Here is a 16,748-nt window from a genome sequence, read left to right on the forward strand (position 1 = left end):
TTGCCTCTTGCTTTGTTACAGAGTGATATTATCTCTTGTGCTGGCTCTTACCTGTATCTGTGGACAGTTAATGGTCAGCTTCTTGCAAGCATTAACACCTCCTGCAGCCCTGAACGCTGTATTGTTTGCTGCTGCTTTGCTGAAGTGATGGACTGGGACACACGCAGCATCATCATCACAGGAAGCTCAGATGGAGTGGTGAGGGTAGGTGGATGGGGGAGAGGAGAGGGAATCCTCATTCGTTGTAGACCAGAGGCAGAATTTGGCATGCTAATTTGAGAGACAGAGCCACTAAAAGCCCATGTCAGACACTGAAAATCAGAGTAAAATGTCTGTTTCCTATCAACTTTTATCCTCCTGAATGGAGGAGTCTCTGCCATTCGGGAAGAGTTTTGAGAATGTGTGGTTTTGAAAGTAAAAATTGTACTGCCCATCAGAAATATGTCTTGGTCTGGTTTCTGTGAGTTGGTTCACAGCTATGTATTAAGTAACAGTTTATCAGGAGCAGGAATTCACTGCTGGTTCCACCTCCAGTCTGGCGGGAGGGCTTCCTGGGTTACTGGGATCCTCATTAGTGTGTCAGCCCAGAAACCCCACCAGCTCCCTGCATACTTTTCGTCAGTGTGATGCCCTGCAGCACAGTGGCAGAAGGAGAGAAGACACTGCAAACACCTGCTCTGATGATAGAAGTCCAATTTCCACCCCTTCCTGGGAAGCAGATAGCCACAGCTCTCTCTTTCTCCATTGCTATAATCCATGTTTTTTCCATTTTTGCCTCCTTGCTGACACAGCTGTGGAAAACTGAATACACCAATACCCCAGAGCAAGCTGCTGGACTGAGGCTGCAGAGGGGCATGATGGAAGAGCCGGGCAACATGGGTATGGCCACAGGGTGGGCTGTAAACTGTGTTGTGACTGTGTGCTGCAGAGACAGTTTGGTTGTGAGGCAGAAGATGGTGTGTGAGCACAGTGGTGTGCAGGTAACTGGTGCAGTGTTACTGTAACCAGCAGCAGAAGTAGCGGGTAGCTGCTGCCCTGCCTTTGAGACAGAGAGCACCCCTGAGCCATCAGTCTCATGGGCACGTCCTGCCTGGGTAAAGCTGAAGCGTCTTCATAGGTTCTGTCAAGCGTGATAGACCACCTTTCCGCATAAACGTATGAAACTAATGAGCTATCATGGCTCCAGAAAGCCCATTCCCTTGGTACCTCTGCTGATGGCCTGTACTTAAGTATCCTGGCTGAAGGTGACACCCTGGAGTTCTTGCAGAGCTGAGGTCAATAAGATGATGGCGCTACAGTGCTGCCTGGTATTAAAACCAGCACAAGTTCACTTCTCTCTTCCGAAAAATACAGGAGCTGAAACTTGCCAGGGAGCTTTAAAGGCACATCCTAAATAGTGCAGCTTCTCTTTACAGCAGATTTTATAAGAGAAAGGAATTGTGGTGTTTGTATGTATAATTTACAGCACTTATTTTCTGTGATCCCCATTACAGACATTCTCTATTGCTTCAGATTTAGACATGCAATTTGCATAAATATAACGCTACAGATGTAACATCTGCGTAAAAAAAAAAAAAAAAAAAAAAAAAATTATATAGTAACTAGGCATTACCACTGAGATCATCAGAAGTGCTGTTCATGTAACTTGGCATCTACATTACTCAAATTGCGATGTGAAAATATTGATACATACAGAGGCATATTGGAAATGCCAAACAAACCAAATGCCCATCCTACCTTTTGTGATGTCTCAGAGTAGCTAGAGCCAGCTGCTTCTAGAGAAGGTGCAAGAACACCAGCGATGCCAGACATTAAATAGTCTGGCTGTGGTAGCTGCATATTTGGTTTCATTGTGGTCTCTAATCAGATTGCTGTAAATCAAAGCAAAAGCTTAAACATTCCTTCCAAAATCCTTGTAGTATTATGTAGTCATTTTGCAGAATCTTTTTACATCTACAAACATCCAATTTGTTTTAAGAATGTTGTGAGTTCCTGTCCGTAACTTCCTGTGGCAGACATTTCCATGTCCTATTTACTTGGGTACAATTGCATAGAATGTCTTAGAGCAAACTGAGATTTTAGATATTTTTTAAATTTATGTCTTCAGCAGTTCTCCAAACTAGGACTTAAAAGCTGCCCACAGGAACACAGTAAAATACTCCTGTTTGTGCCCTTTTCAGAGAGGATTATAAAAGAAGACAAGTATTGACCAGGCATCTGGTGATGTGCAGACACACGCACCTGCTCACACAAGAGTATAAGGACGCATGTTCTCAGATGCACACAGCAGCACTGTTCTTTATTCAAGAGTTGAGAGGTGTAATCAAAGCAGTGATATGCTCCCTTAAACTATTCAGATGACTTCAGAATTATTTTAAATGGCCAAATATTCCCAGATCTCATTCTACACATTAAAGAAAGTAAAATTAATACAAAACACAGTCATTAAAAAGACCAAAGTAGCTATGATTGGGTTATGTTGTTAAGTGTGTGTGTATGTATGCGTGTGCATGTGAAATGTTCTCAGCATTTAATTATTGGTTCTGCTATGAGCAGATTTAGATAAGTTGATAATACCAGGACTTTATGTAATTTCTTTTTACTAGGCAATTATGGGCTGTATTATATCCTGGCAGCAAGGTATTGTGGGGCATCTTATTAAGCATAAAGCCAGTGAAAACTGATGAACAATTTTGCTGAACTAGGCTTGCAATTTAGAAAGCAATAATACACAAATCCAATTTAGCACACAATTGATACAGCCGCACGTCAGCACATGTAACTATCATAGCCACAAATTAAATTGGGATGGGCCTATTTTGCAACAGCACAGGCTGAGATTAAATATATTTGTTCTCAACTTAACAACTTGCTGACCGTAAATAATAACAATCCCATCCATGCTGCCCCCAGATACTTTCTAAATATTTGTTTTAAACCACACAACAGGTAACAAGCATGGAAAACGTTTTGTTCTTTGTCGGGAACTGAATCCCAACCTTGCCTTGACTGGAAAACCAAGCAAGACCAGCCCAGCAGTGACAGCACTGGCTGTATCCAGGTACTGTCCTTCCCTTTGCACTGCAGCTGGTGTCCAACAGAGCGCACAGCGCCAGCTTGGGGCTCCACTGCTCTGCTCTAAATCAGCAAGTTTTGTTTCATTCTATTTTATTCTCGAGTTTGTGTTTGTTTTTTTGTCTTTTCTGGTGCTGTCATTGTGGTTTTTTTCTAAAATGTCAGCCAAATCACGCCATCTTAGCCAAACAGTCACTCTGGAAGATTTATCTGGTTAAATTTAAGTGAAGGCTGTTGAGATAGTCAGTGGTCAGAAAGGAGACAACCCCGGAGAAATAGCAGCTTTCGGCCAGAATAGTTGTAGAGATCAGTAGCTGCTACACTGTCTCTGAAAAAAACACTATCCTAGGAGTTGCTAGAGATGCCATCTCCTTAAAATGTAAACAGGAAGTTTTTGGACAAAGGACAACTTTGTTAAACTTCACTCAGTTTGCACAGCCAGCAGTATTTTAGTTTACTCAATCCCTCCCCTGCAGTTTCATGTGGCTGTAATACTTGTTGTTATCTCCTACCCCAGGATGTTACAATGTACTGTAAAACAGTTGTTGTCTTTCTCTTCTAAAGCGTTGGCATTTTGATAGTTGCTAAAATGATTCCTGTATTCTGCATGCTCAGATTTAGAGCACTTAGTGACTGTGATGTTTATATGTTTTGAAAGTGGGAAAGTTTGGGGGGAGGGTTAGTTTCATTAGTGTTGGTGGCACTGCATGCAGCAGAGATTTCAGTGGCTGAAGCCATGATGTTATGTGCTAACAAGTCTGGATTCTGAATCTGGCCAGCAGATTATTTAACATTCATAGAGTCTCAGAGAAAGGTATGAGCTTCTGACCTGGCCAGATTGTCCACAGCTAACCCACTGAACTCCAGGAAAGTTTGGATCCAACTCTGAATTCACTCTTTGAAGTACAAATCTTTGTCTACTTTATATAATTTTTCTTCACATTTAACATTAAAGATAACCTACTCCCCTGAATGTTGCATCACAGGAGAAAGCCTTGGTCCTATTTGTGTCTTGTTCATAAACATTTTTCTCTTTTTATTTTTTCTCAAGAAATTCCTCTAAGCTCCTAGTTGGTGATGACTGGGGAAGAATCTGCTGCTGGTCTATGGATGAGTAGGAGGAAATAGCCAAGAACTCTTCTTTTTTCAGCCTTTTGGATGGAGAGAAAATTACCCTTCAGTGCATTAAAGAATCAGAGAAACTTGAAGCCTATAGTTGGGGACTGAATCTCAAAAGAGTTGTTGGACTGATCCTGCAGTGAAATCTAATTGAAACTAGAAAATGGACTCCAAAGTTGTAAAAGAGACACTGACAACCATACACACATAGACAATGAGGTTTTGCAGTATTTGTCCTGGGAAAACTTTTGTATTTTAAAAGTTATTTTAGATACTGATTTTGACAAAATACTTTGTATTTCACAAATAATACCTAGCAAATAAAAAGGTCTTGATTATGACACAGAGCAATGTAGCTTAATAAAAGTAACATTCTAATTTTAATACCATATGATCAGAAAACACTGAGGCTTTGAACAGATGTTAAGTGAGTCTGTTGCAGTATCTTTGTCCTTATTAACATACAAATATGCTAATCTTTCTTTTTACTCTCCTTCCTTCCCTGAATCTGTTCGAAAATGTATGCATTCCTTATAAAAAGCTATTTTGCTTGCCAAAGTGAAGGTAGGAATTCTGAGGTTGACAATGATGCCTTTATCCAGCCCCATTGTGAACATGTGTTATGGCGCAATCTTTAGTTTCCTAATCTCTGACTTGTTGTTTTGTTTTTCTTTTTCATAGTGAGCCAAGGCAGGCAAAAATACATGGAATGGGTGAGGATGAAGATCTGACACAGCTGGTCAACATATTTCTTCATTCTTTTCCTTCACTGCCTTCTTTCCTAGCCTTGTCACTATGTTCTCTGGAATATCAGTACATGAGACACACTTCAGGATTTACCTTCACAATCATCTTGCATGGCCAAAGTAGGCATTTGTAGTACAGGAAGGCTGAGGCCCTGGTGTGATAAATTCAAGTACCATTTGTTTCTCTAGTGGGGATGGAGACAGCGTGAAAAATCAAGCTCATTAACATGTTATGAGAATTTGAAGGAGCTAAACTGATAACTCCCTCTCTCCAACTTGACTTGCTCTCTACTCTGCCCCTCCTTGACCTGAGTATCTTATCTTACACACGGAAGAATTGAGTAGCCACTCAGGCAGAGTAGGTTCCTGAACACCACAGACTGGGTAAGGGCAGAGCCAGGAAGAACACGAAGGACATTACAGATGAGAAGGCCCTTATGTTCATACCACCAAACACAGCCCTGAACAGGCAGAGCCAGGAGAGTTCCCTGATTTCCACTGCAATGGGACTGGTTAGCACTGCAGGAGTGAAGCCCTGTGTGTGCTGCACTGGACAGCCAGAGACAGGAATGTCAGGAACTGCTATATGTCAAAATCTTGGTGCTAGAGACTTGACAGCATTGTTAGGAAGAATCTGCAGTAGGAGGTGAGTTTTTACCAGTTTTTCTCTAACCACATTGGTTTTTTTCTCCAGGTAGGGCACTGCTTTGCTTGTGACTTTTTTTGAATTCTGCTACTGAATGAGCAAGACTTCCTGTGGCAAACAGCTTCCTTCCTTACAGACTGCTGAGACATGTCCTCCCACCAGCCCACCCCACAGCCTGCTCTAACCTCCACAGTGAGTGAGATAATTGCCTGTGGAAAATGTAGTAATTAGAGGCTAGCTCATGACGCAGGCATACAAGGAAGGCTGCATTACCTCTACAAAGATGACGTGACCGGTTATCCTTTCTAACCCCCAAATGCATGACTTGATGACTCAGATACTATCCTTTCTGTGCTCAGTGAAACATACATTGAAAACAGGCAAAAATGCACCAAGAGTTTTGCAATCAAAGTAACCTTATAGAGCAAAGATGGACCATGCCCATCTTTCCTTTTCCTGAGGTCTGGGGAAAGGTCAATTGTCATAGAATTCAACAAAATTAAGTACACTACTTTTTTCCTTTTCTCTCTGCATGTTCCTTAAAAATAAGCTGTGATTTGGATACACATACAGCAAAACTTGGACTCCTGTCAACTGTGGATACAGCTTTACTGAACCATGGTAAAGGTAGCTAGGAGCCATAAAAGAAGCTCAGTACCTGTGTTTTCATTTAGCTAGTAGGCATCTTGATAGCTTGCTGATTGTGTTTCCTCTTTCAGCCTTTTCATGCAGCCTGTTTTTGCCAATAGCAGATACTCCCTTTCCTAGAGCTGGGACTGGTACCTACTTTGCAGTCTGGACAGCAGCACTAGTGGCTCCAATGCTCTAGACATTAACTTGACATTGTTTGGTATAAGAAAAGACCACCTGTAGACTAGCTATGCATGGGTTTTACAGGCTCATCTCCTTGTTCCTGACATCCATTCTCTTACATCTTCGAGAGAAGGACAAGGTGCATCAGCTGTTGTTTTGGATCACAGAGAACAAATCCAGAGTGTGCATGTGTGAATGGAAGTTAGCAGGTTAAGAATGAATGTCTTCCTGAGTCAACCTTGTTCTAAGGTTCAGGGAGTTGTATTTGGAAGAATATAAAAGGTGAATGGATAGAAATGGGTTGCAATTTCCTCCTGGTTAAAATTTTGATTAGGACTGATTTGCTGTACAACAGTGTGTGGTTGAGAAAGTTTTTATTTCTTCTCTAGCTCTAGAGGATTTTTCCTCATAGTAGTAAGTCATTGAGAGAAATGCATACTGTGAGTAGCAAAAGCACCACTCCTTGCTTGCAGAATTAAGGCACAAATGTAAGCATGTTGCAGTCATCAAATTTCCTAGGTCTGACACAGCCAGTGTATGTGACAGGGGTAGAATGCCACTTGGTCATTTTTCTTCAGGCAGTCCTCTGTGACATTAAGTTTTTGCTAGAAATTTGTAATATATGATTGAGCAATTAGCTATGAAATCACCCCTCTTAACCAGCAGGTGTTTTTGTATTGGTCTTTTGTGTATTTGGTAAATGATGAACATCCATGAAATTCTGTCAGCTCTAGATATGGAGGCAGATTTAAGTGATGCATAGACAAGGCTTGGTGCTAGCTCAGGGGCAGTAGTGGTGCCTACTTGGTGAGTATCCTGATGTGATACCAGTTCTCTGAAGGCCACAGGGGATGTAGGGGTAGTAGATCTAGAATATGCTTGAAAAATTAAGCAAGTAGAGCAATTCCACAGCAAATACAGCAGCAATGGACTTATGCTGAAAGTGGCACAGTGTGGACATCAACAGAGTATCATAATTATCTCAGCACCAACTTTTGCAAGGGGTAAGCAGCTGAGGGTGAAAATTACCCTTAAAAGAAATCCAATCGCATTAGGGTAAGAAATGCAGAAATAAGACACAGTCTTAACTCTGCCCTGTAGGGAAGCCAAGAAGAGAAATGTGGAACAGCACAACCTTTATGTGACTTTAAAAATCAATTTAATCTGATCTAGGACCACAAACCCTAAAGTGCCTTAATCACACTTATTTGGTTATTGCACAGACCATCTAGCTTCCTTGTTTGGCAACAGAAGTCTTATAAATGTTACAGTGAGCATTAAATACCATCTGATTTCTGTAGCTTTTTGTTGGCTAATAAATGCTAGTGAAGCAATATTTGCAGAGCTGCCTGTGCACTGCAGGGCCTTTGCATCCTCATAAAAAATAATTTGCTCAAATCTTTTTTTGAGAAATAAATGCAAGCTGATCTGTAACTCCCCCAGGAAATTTTCCCCTGTGATTCCCACCATGTGCTACTGTTCTCAAATGCTTTTCAGACAGGGATCTCAAGTTTGTTACAAGAGGGTATTGGTAACAACATCATCTCCTTCAGCATCACCTATGGCTGTCACAAAGAAAATTATCTGAGAGCCATATGAGCTAAAATAATTCATAGGAATATGCTCCCTTCTGCATAAAATGCAGCCTGTCGTGCTTGTCTCTCATCTTTCAGGAGTGACATCCCAAGGAAGTTGAAAAAGAATCCCAGAAAACCTCTGGATCTGATCCCAGCTCTCTTGTCTCCTCCTGCTTGGTATTAAGCACCTCCGAGCCAGGTAGCTGGAGTGATTTATTTGCTTATGGTCACACACATCACTTAGGGATCAACCAGTTGTTACAACCCCCCTGCTCATTGCAGGGGGTTTGGACTACCTGATCTTTGAAGGTCCCTTTCAACCCAAACTATTCTATGATGACCCGTGTCCCTTTGCTTCTTCCTGATACATCTGTTCCCTAGCCAGGAGGGACAATGGAGAGTCATGCTCCCATAGCTACTTCAGTTTTGGTGGCATGCTCAGCTCCCATGTGGGGGAGGACAGGGATTAAGCCACAGGAGTGAACAGTGAGGATGCTCTTTGGCCACTCCCATGCTCAGCCCATTCCCCACAACCTCTCCCAGCTGCGGCAGTCTCAAGTGGAGAAGTGGTAACAAGTTAAATCTCCTCTGCCAATGTCTATGTCTTTATGATCCCTTATTTTACTGACAGTGCTGAACTAACCAAAATAAAAGGCAGACAAGGTGTAGTCATTTAAGTTCCCATCTTTGACTGAGCACCAAATCTGGTAAGCACGCAGAAATCATATCCTTGTTGTGGCAGTGGGACCAGACATGTTGGAAACAAGGTATTCCAGTAGTGTCATTGAAATAACTAAAGTTGCTGCCAGACTGGGAGGTAATTTGGTTGGCAAGGTGAAATCCCGATTTGCTCCAAAGCCTTTGTCTGCCTGGCAGGCTGGCTTCTGGCTGTAACCTGGCACTTGTAGACTTTGGCTGCGTAAGGACTCAGCTGACACCTTGCTTGGTGTAGCAGCCTGCAGGGTTCATGGTACGTGTCTGAAGCTCTGGGCAGCCCTTGGCTCTTCAGAGCCCTATTATGAACTGAATATATACTCCATATTTGGGCTGTATATTTACAGGCCTTTCAGTGCTGGGACTGTGATAAGTGGGAGGAGACCCACTAGAAATCTACTCAAGCAGGTCTAATTGTACCAAATAGAACGGCTCAGCAGAGTGGAAAATAGTCCTCATATATCTACCCGAGGAAGATAATGACCTTTTAAATAACAGAAGCAATTTTATTTCAATACCCCAATTACTCTGAACTCTCAAATGTCAAAGTGCTGAGCACTTTCAAAATAACTTAATTTAGACATTTATAGCACTTAGACACTGCTAGTTTCTTATCTAACCTAATTATGGGTTGTACAGGAAATTGCAAAGCATCCCAATTAGTGTTATTTTTTTATAGTGATACATAGGAGTGGCCTTTGCCATTTGCTGTCGTCATGTGCATAGTGATTTACTAATTTTGGTTTTTGAGTTAGTTCCCTGGCTATGAAGAGCTCTTCTATCCTCTGGTAGCTCATTAAGAGCAAGCAAGGAGGATGTAGAGGTAGAAGTGAGCATAGTTGTGTTTACCTGAGGGATTTGGAGGGCATATGTTCCTGTGAGAGCAGAGTGCTGTTACAAGGCAAGACCACTTAAGGTGTAGAGGTGCCATATAGAATAATAATGACTGACTGTCAATCTTGTTGATCCTCTCTGATCTGAGTACTTAGGCCAGGATTCTCCACTTACTTGTCTCCCACAGGACTACTGCAGGGGAATGAGATTTGCAAAGCTGCTTAACAGGCTGCCTGAAAAATCCCTCCACAGACAGTGCTGAGCAATTTTCCGTCTAGTTACTATGCACAGCAGGAAGAATTGGAGATGGGGAAATGGTATAGCAACACTGAGCAGTATCCAGTGACTCCTTATTTGCTTTTGTGGTAAGGGAAAGACACGTGTTCAGTTACCATGTTTGCAAGTGACAACTGTTGCACATCCTCATGTGTTTTTTGCCCTGTACATGTTACGTGATGTGGTTTTGTGGTGTGCTCCCACCCAGCATCAGGAGAAAACTGTTAGCAGTCAAAGAAGTTCCTGGAGGCCTTTTATTTTCTGAGGATAATCCAAAAGTATCAACTGCTAATTTCTCAAAGAAAGTCGTGGGGCTGTAAGTAGCTACGTACTGTAGCTGCTGTTAACTGTGCCCAAGACCGTGCCAGCTCAGAACAGGAAAGCAAAAGCCCCTAAATGTGATCTTGTCTTGTGCAGCTCTATGTACAGAGCCCTAATGCACTGTTGTGTTCTTGTTCACTTCCTTATGGTAAAAATATTGCTGCAGACAAGATAGATAGTATTCTAACATGGCTTAACAACTCAAATCCAAGAAAGTTTGAGTTTGACTCAACAGCTTGCATTCAAGAGGGGCACAGGGAACAGGCACACAGGGAGGTAAGAAATCCCTTTCCCCAGAGTTTTTTTCCTAGCCAGGACGGGAAACCAAGTGAGTTTGCCTGAGGACTCTGTGCACACAACCTCCTGCTTCCTTGGTGTAAGATGTAGGAGAGTCCCAGGTCCTGCACAGCAGGGAGAAACGCAATTGCAGTGACTAGCTGTGTTATGTACTAAAATGAAAACCTGAGCAGGTCTCAGCTGGAGGCTCAAAAAGGGTTAGTATCCATTTTGTCTGGAATAATTTGTTATTCTTTTCCAGAAAAGTAGTGTTGGGAATCAGTTGTTCTTTGCATGAGGAAGGCCAGATAGAACTGAGGTTAATTCTCTTTTCAGCATTCCTTTCAATACTCTTCAAATAAGGAGAAGGCTGTTAAGCAGGGGGGAAATGTTCTGTTTGTCTACTGGAGAAAAGGCAATGTTTAGGGCTGTGGGAATAGATGGTAAGGAAAGCATGGAACCTTATCACTGTAAGTGTCTAAGAGGTTAGACCAACCAGACTACCAGGTTAAGTCAGGCTGAGTTGGTCCAGCCTTGAGATCAAGAGAGAGACTAGCCGACATCTCAAAATCTGTTCCAGCTCTTTTTTCTCTTTTTTCTGAGAGAAATCATACAAACTCTGAGTCTTCCGTTGATATGCAGTCTTTCAATCCACTCTACTTCCTAACCAAGGTAGTAAAATGGAGTGAAACCAAGTGGTGGAACAAAGCACACCAAATGAGTATATTTCAGATTGGTACAGGAAACTCAGAAGAGTAATTGTTATACAGTGGAATTTAGGGATTTTATGTTTTACCCTGACAGGTTAGACTGAAGCCAAAAAAGATCTTTGCACCCTGATGTCACTCACCAGAGGCATTTAGGATAAGTCCTCAAAAAGTAGAATTTGACCTACAAATCAAACATCAAATGAGACCTGATCTGGTCTGAGTCCTGCTATGCCACCAGAACCTGCCCAAGCCTTGGCTGAGGACTCAAGTTGATTGAACCTCTTAATTAAGAGAACCCCACAATTATGTTACAGTTACTCTAAAACCAGTAATTTGCTTGTAATTACAGAGATAATGTCATTCTGACCACACCTACCAATTAGAAAGTTGTAATAAAGAGTAATAAAACACCTTTGCCTTGGGCTGCAGAATCAACCCCCACACAGCCCGTGACACTAATATGATTTACTCCTATTTGCTGATGGAGGATTCTAGTAATAAAATTTAATGTGGAGGAACAAGGTGCATTTAACCAAAGCTGTAAACATCTCTAATTCTATTTAAAGCTATAGGGTGCAGTACATTAACATTTAACAATCTGATACTAAATTGGTGTGAGACTAATAGAGCTGTATTTGTTAAAATTTCAGCACTAGGCCATGTTTTACCAATGACAATGGAAGGAGTAACCAAAATAGTATGACTCAGCAGACTTCAACTGCTGCTTAATAAGGTATTAAGAGTCTTCATGGGAGCTCCTGTCATAAAAGAACAGTGGACCATATTCAGCTCCACTTCTGTTCTGCTGCAGCTAGAAAGAGTTAGGCTAGAGAGGAATTCAGCTTTGTGTTTCCTGTTAGGAGATAAATCCAACTTATACTGCATTTCTCCCACTAAAGCACATTATACTCAGTGAAATTTTCTTCTCCACAGTCATTCCAGTGAGTTGTTTTGATACTTAAAGATGTACAATTAATTGAGAGGGAAATGATGATGTCTTTCTTTCTCCAATCATATGGTTTGACATTATTAAATCTTGGTGGACACTGCATAAGAAAACGCATAGGAATGTCTGCTCAGGAAGATGGGTGTTCTCTAAGTAGTATTTTTGTCCTCCTTTCGCTCAGCTGATCTGCTGCCTTTCAGGATTCTGCTGTCATCTGAAGTTATTCACAAATGGAAAACATTTTAAAATCATGGAATTTTCTGCAGAATGAAAAATTCAATTCCTAGCCATTGGGATTGTCTAAATGCTGAATACAAGATAAACATATAACCTTAAATTGTTTTCTAGCAAGCAATAAATCCTATATAGACTGAGAGAACTTATCTCACTAAAAAAAGTAATTTATTTAGCTCAATTAACTATTACTTGGGGGAATTACATATCAAACATAAACAAGAATATATAGAGTATTAGTACACAAAGAATGGTACTCATTAAAATACTGGGCATAAACATACAGTAGAGGACTTTTCTGAACAACTTTAGAAACTTTAGAAAGTTTTCACAACTAAGTGGTTAACTCATTAACATGTTAGGGTTTTATTTTAATTCCAAAGGAATCACTAATAAGTTATACACTTTTCTAAGGCCTTCCTTAGAGATGTCTGGATAAGAGATGTCCTCTCTGAATAGTCAGTCAGACTGGCTGTTCCAAAATTGATCCCTGATTGTTCAGAGAACAAGGAAAGATATCATGCTCTTTTGGTGGGTGATTAATCTCCTGGGATAATGAAAAGGTGAAACAAACTTTTCCTTGACAGCTCACAAATACAAACATTAAACATGCAAATAATTACTGGTAAACCTATTGATTAGTGGCTTTAGTTTGGAAAGAACGTTTTGATGAAGGACTAGAGTTGGAATTAATACTGCACATAATGGCCAGCCTGACAAGCTTTTCTTACGCTTCTTTTTTTTTCATACAAGAGATTTTTATCTAACATGGAAGCAGGTGACTGAATTTTACTTTTGCACATCCTGTCTCTAAAGTAGAAGATTACATATGCTGCCTAATCTCTACTCCTGTTCAAGAAAGTTAAAAAGCAGTTTATACCGACCCACTTAAAATGATGAAACCCTCCAACAGGCAGTGGTGTGCTCTTTCCCTTTGTTGCATGTCCCCATCCCTGCATTGTCACCCTGCCCTCCTCTCCTTTGCTCCCATGAAGTAACAGGAATACGGGCATGAGTGCTCCTGCGATGGCTCCCAGCTGTGCTCTGAGCCCTGCTGAGAAGTTGCTGTATCACTGAAAAAGCCTGACCTGTAAAGGAAGAAGCAACTGGGATCACCTTGGTTAGGACTGCAAAACGCAAGGCTTGCAAGTGCTACTCCAAAATCCACACTGAATACTGCTGAATGAGTGGACTGTGAAGGGGGTCCATCTCAGACCTGGAGAAGACCTGGCACATGCCAAGTATCAGATCTCCAGAGCCTGATGGTGAAGAGCCCATGCTTTTGCATCTCCATTAACTCTGTAGTTACCCAAGGGTTAAACCTTCCCAAGGGTTAAAAGACGTTGAGTACCCTACTCTCGCAGAACTTTGGTGGAATTTGGGCATTGGAGATTTAGGAGCTTGAAACACCAGTCCAGCTATCCTTCACGGCTGAAATGCCATGGATGTCACAGAATAGCCCATTTTCTGTGAATGTGTGTCAATGGAAAAGCAAGAATTCCTTCTCATTTACTAAGGTGAAGAAAGAAGAGTATTTTGCGCAGGGTGTTAACGGAGTCTGCTCCATACTAAGAAGCAGCTGTGTGAGTTTTTCCTGTAGATCAGCAGTTCAGTGATGCGGGCCACAGGAAGAAACTTTTGCAGATTTGGGAGCACCAGCCTAGGTCGAGGCCAAAACAGTGTCATGGTTCTGTTGAAGTCTTTTACTCCATATCAGATTTTTCCTATTCCTAATTAGAATTTTAAAAACCAGAAAATCCTGGGAAATGTTCCTAAGCTATAAATATTCTTCCTCAAATCATTTGGGTTTAACTATGAATGTTTCCTTTGGATTGTTCTGAAATGTTTGAGACTTCAAGCACTAATAAACAACTTTACTAAAAGTAACACAAGTTTTTTAAAACAATGTCATTTAGAAAGAAAATTTGAAAATATAGAAACCAGCTCTTTCGACAACTATTTCTGGAGGGGGCAGAGAAAGCAGAAAAAGTAATTTTAACTTCTCCTTTGCTACAGAAAAAAAAAGTCTTAGCTTTACTGGGTTAATATTTTCCTGATGGGAAAAACAGCATTAATTCGATACATTTCCTGGTCAGTGGTTTTTGTCTTCAGAAGTAGGCTGATATGCATGGATCGTGCCACTAGTACTTCTGAGGCTTGCTGAGATGTCGATATTTGAAGCTGGACATGTCACATTGGCTTCAAAGATGGAATAATGTTTAGTATTGAAAATGTCCCAGGTAGAACTTCAGTCCATTTTAAACAGGGGGGCTGAACACTACGAGGGGTGTCTCTGGGATGTCAGTTGTAGACCAGCTGCTTTTTCTATGATTACTTTCAACTACATTTTGTTTAAAAGTCTCATAGAAAAATAGAAGTGCATGAATGGAAATAAAAAAATAAGGACATTTGTATGATTTTTATAAATAAACAGCACAGCAAGAATTAAATAGAACACAGACAAAGGACATTTATACAGGCATGAACTATTACAGCTTGTTCTCCTCAAAGAGTATCTGTGCATAGACTGTTGTACTGGGAATGCCTTTGGCTTCCTGAATTGGCTTCATAAGTTCAAGTTCAGCGTATGTTAAATTCTCCTCGGTGATTTTCGGCTGCAAAACAGAATGAAAAAATTACAGTTATAATGTCATTACCACTGAATGTATAAGATGCCTTAAATATTCTATAGAATAGGCATATTTCTTCTCTCACACATTAATTCTACTCTGTTGTTAATCAGTTTAGTTCATAGAAGATGAAATAAAAAATAATATCAAAAAACCCACAAGAAATAGTAGGATTTTCAGCTTCATTTCCAATTTCTCCTTGTTTCTTAAATGCCAAATGTTTTAATTTGACAATTCAGATATTGCAAATTTGAAAGATGTGCATTAGCAAAATGTTTGGCCTCTTCAATCCTAATTTTTGCAATTTAATTTTAGTTATTGCAGATTTCATGATTTTAAATATATGTGGCAGATTTTCTTCCCAGCTGTAAACCTTGGACCAGTTACTTTTCCACTCACAGTACCTCTCATTATATTTGTTAACAGAACCAAAAAATACATTAAAGATATGCAGAAGGAAGCAAAAATTGATACAATTGAGCTACTGTCATTCCAATGGGATTTTGTCAATTTTTCCATGCACTCATAGGTGAGTGCAGAGTTTAGAACAAAAGCCGTAACACCAAAGCCATCTGCTGTATTGGTTGAGGTTTATACTTCAGACTATAAAACTTAGCTAAGAGAGATATTATCAAGAAAATTTACTGAACAAATTTCATGTGGGTGACAGAAGAGCTGCCTACTGCTATTGGGGGCTTCATCCAGAACTCAGAGTGGTGCCTTAGAGGACAAAACTCTTGTCTCTTGTTCTTTTGTGTGTGTGGCTCGTCATTTGGGTGTGGGTTGTTCATATCAAATTCACCTCAGAAAATGTAGTGACAAACTCAAGAGTTGCTGTGGAATTGTATATGGGGCCCTGGTACTTGAAATGGATTTTAGTTCACCTGTAGAAGATTAAAGCCTGTGGTCCCTGAAAACGAGTGAAGTGCTAAAGCTCTGTGCAAGTGAACAACTGGGGAATTTGTTCTCTCATCTTCTTGGATACCATGTTCTAGCTGAATATAACAGTCAAATTTAAGTCTAAATAGGACAATTAAAACAAAGCAAACCAAAACCATTTCAGCCATGTAAATTGTTGTAGTCACAAGACTATACCTAATAGAGAAGGTTGCACCTCTGAGACCAAGAAAGTCTTTGCCCGTTGTAAACTGAAAACTGACTCTAAGTTCATAAACCAAGATTTTTCCATACAGTAGTTAAATGTCATAATGAAAAAACTGACAATATTTTCCAATGCCAAGAGTTTCCTTTATGCTTTATTTACTGCTATTTATTCATTTCTGATTCAACATAAATGATTCCTGTTTCCTTGACATGTGTTTGAATAATTACTATGTTATCCTCTGGCTAAAAAATAAACATCTAATATCCTCTGCAATCAGTCCCTGTGCTCCCATGTTTCCTGTCTTTTGCACTGCCCTGAAGTCCTCCCCTTTGCCTTGACAGTTGCTCACACTCTGCATTTCAGATTGTTTACCTCTGGGTGGATCAGTTTACACTTTTCCAGCATTAGTTTAATCTTATTTTTTTCTCTGCAGATCTGATCCTGAAATACTTTGTGCAGCTGCTGCGGCTACAACTGGTGTAACTGAAGTCAGTTGATCTGTACACATGAGTAAAAGCCTTTTGCAGGGCTAACTGCAGGACTGTAACCTTTGCATTTGATTATTCACAGTCTTCCCTCCCTGCCCCTCTTGCACAGGTAGTCCTATTTGATCTCAGCTTCTGGTCCTCATTTGCTATCAAATGCTGCACTGTTGATTACACAGATTTCCTGCTTTCATTGAATTACCTGATGTAATGATGTAAAAGGACTTCCAGTGGATCTTAT

General features: G+C 40.6%; 2 protein-coding genes across 2 annotated transcripts in view; one reads left to right on the plus strand and one right to left on the minus strand.

The window, feature by feature from the left end:
• WDFY4 (WDFY family member 4) overlaps nt 1–16,394 on the plus strand; it is a 148,688-nt gene extending 132,294 nt beyond the window's left edge. The window contains exons 58-61 of the mRNA XM_065638992.1: nt 22–204; nt 792–879; nt 2,950–3,061; nt 4,127–16,394. Of these exons, the coding sequence (XP_065495064.1) occupies nt 22–204; nt 792–879; nt 2,950–3,061; nt 4,127–4,193 (450 nt within the window). The 3' untranslated portion in view covers nt 4,194–16,394. The remainder of the gene's footprint in view (nt 1–21; nt 205–791; nt 880–2,949; nt 3,062–4,126) is intronic.
• VSTM4 (V-set and transmembrane domain containing 4) overlaps nt 12,469–16,748 on the minus strand; it is a 37,353-nt gene continuing 33,073 nt past the window's right edge. Inside the window, exon 8 of the mRNA XM_065638993.1 lies at nt 12,469–14,902. Coding sequence (XP_065495065.1) covers nt 14,777–14,902 — 126 coding nt within the window. The 3' untranslated portion in view covers nt 12,469–14,776. The remainder of the gene's footprint in view (nt 14,903–16,748) is intronic.

Source organism: Caloenas nicobarica, chromosome 7 (genome assembly GCF_036013445.1).
Source record: "Caloenas nicobarica isolate bCalNic1 chromosome 7, bCalNic1.hap1, whole genome shotgun sequence".
NCBI lineage: Eukaryota > Metazoa > Chordata > Aves > Columbiformes > Columbidae > Caloenas > Caloenas nicobarica.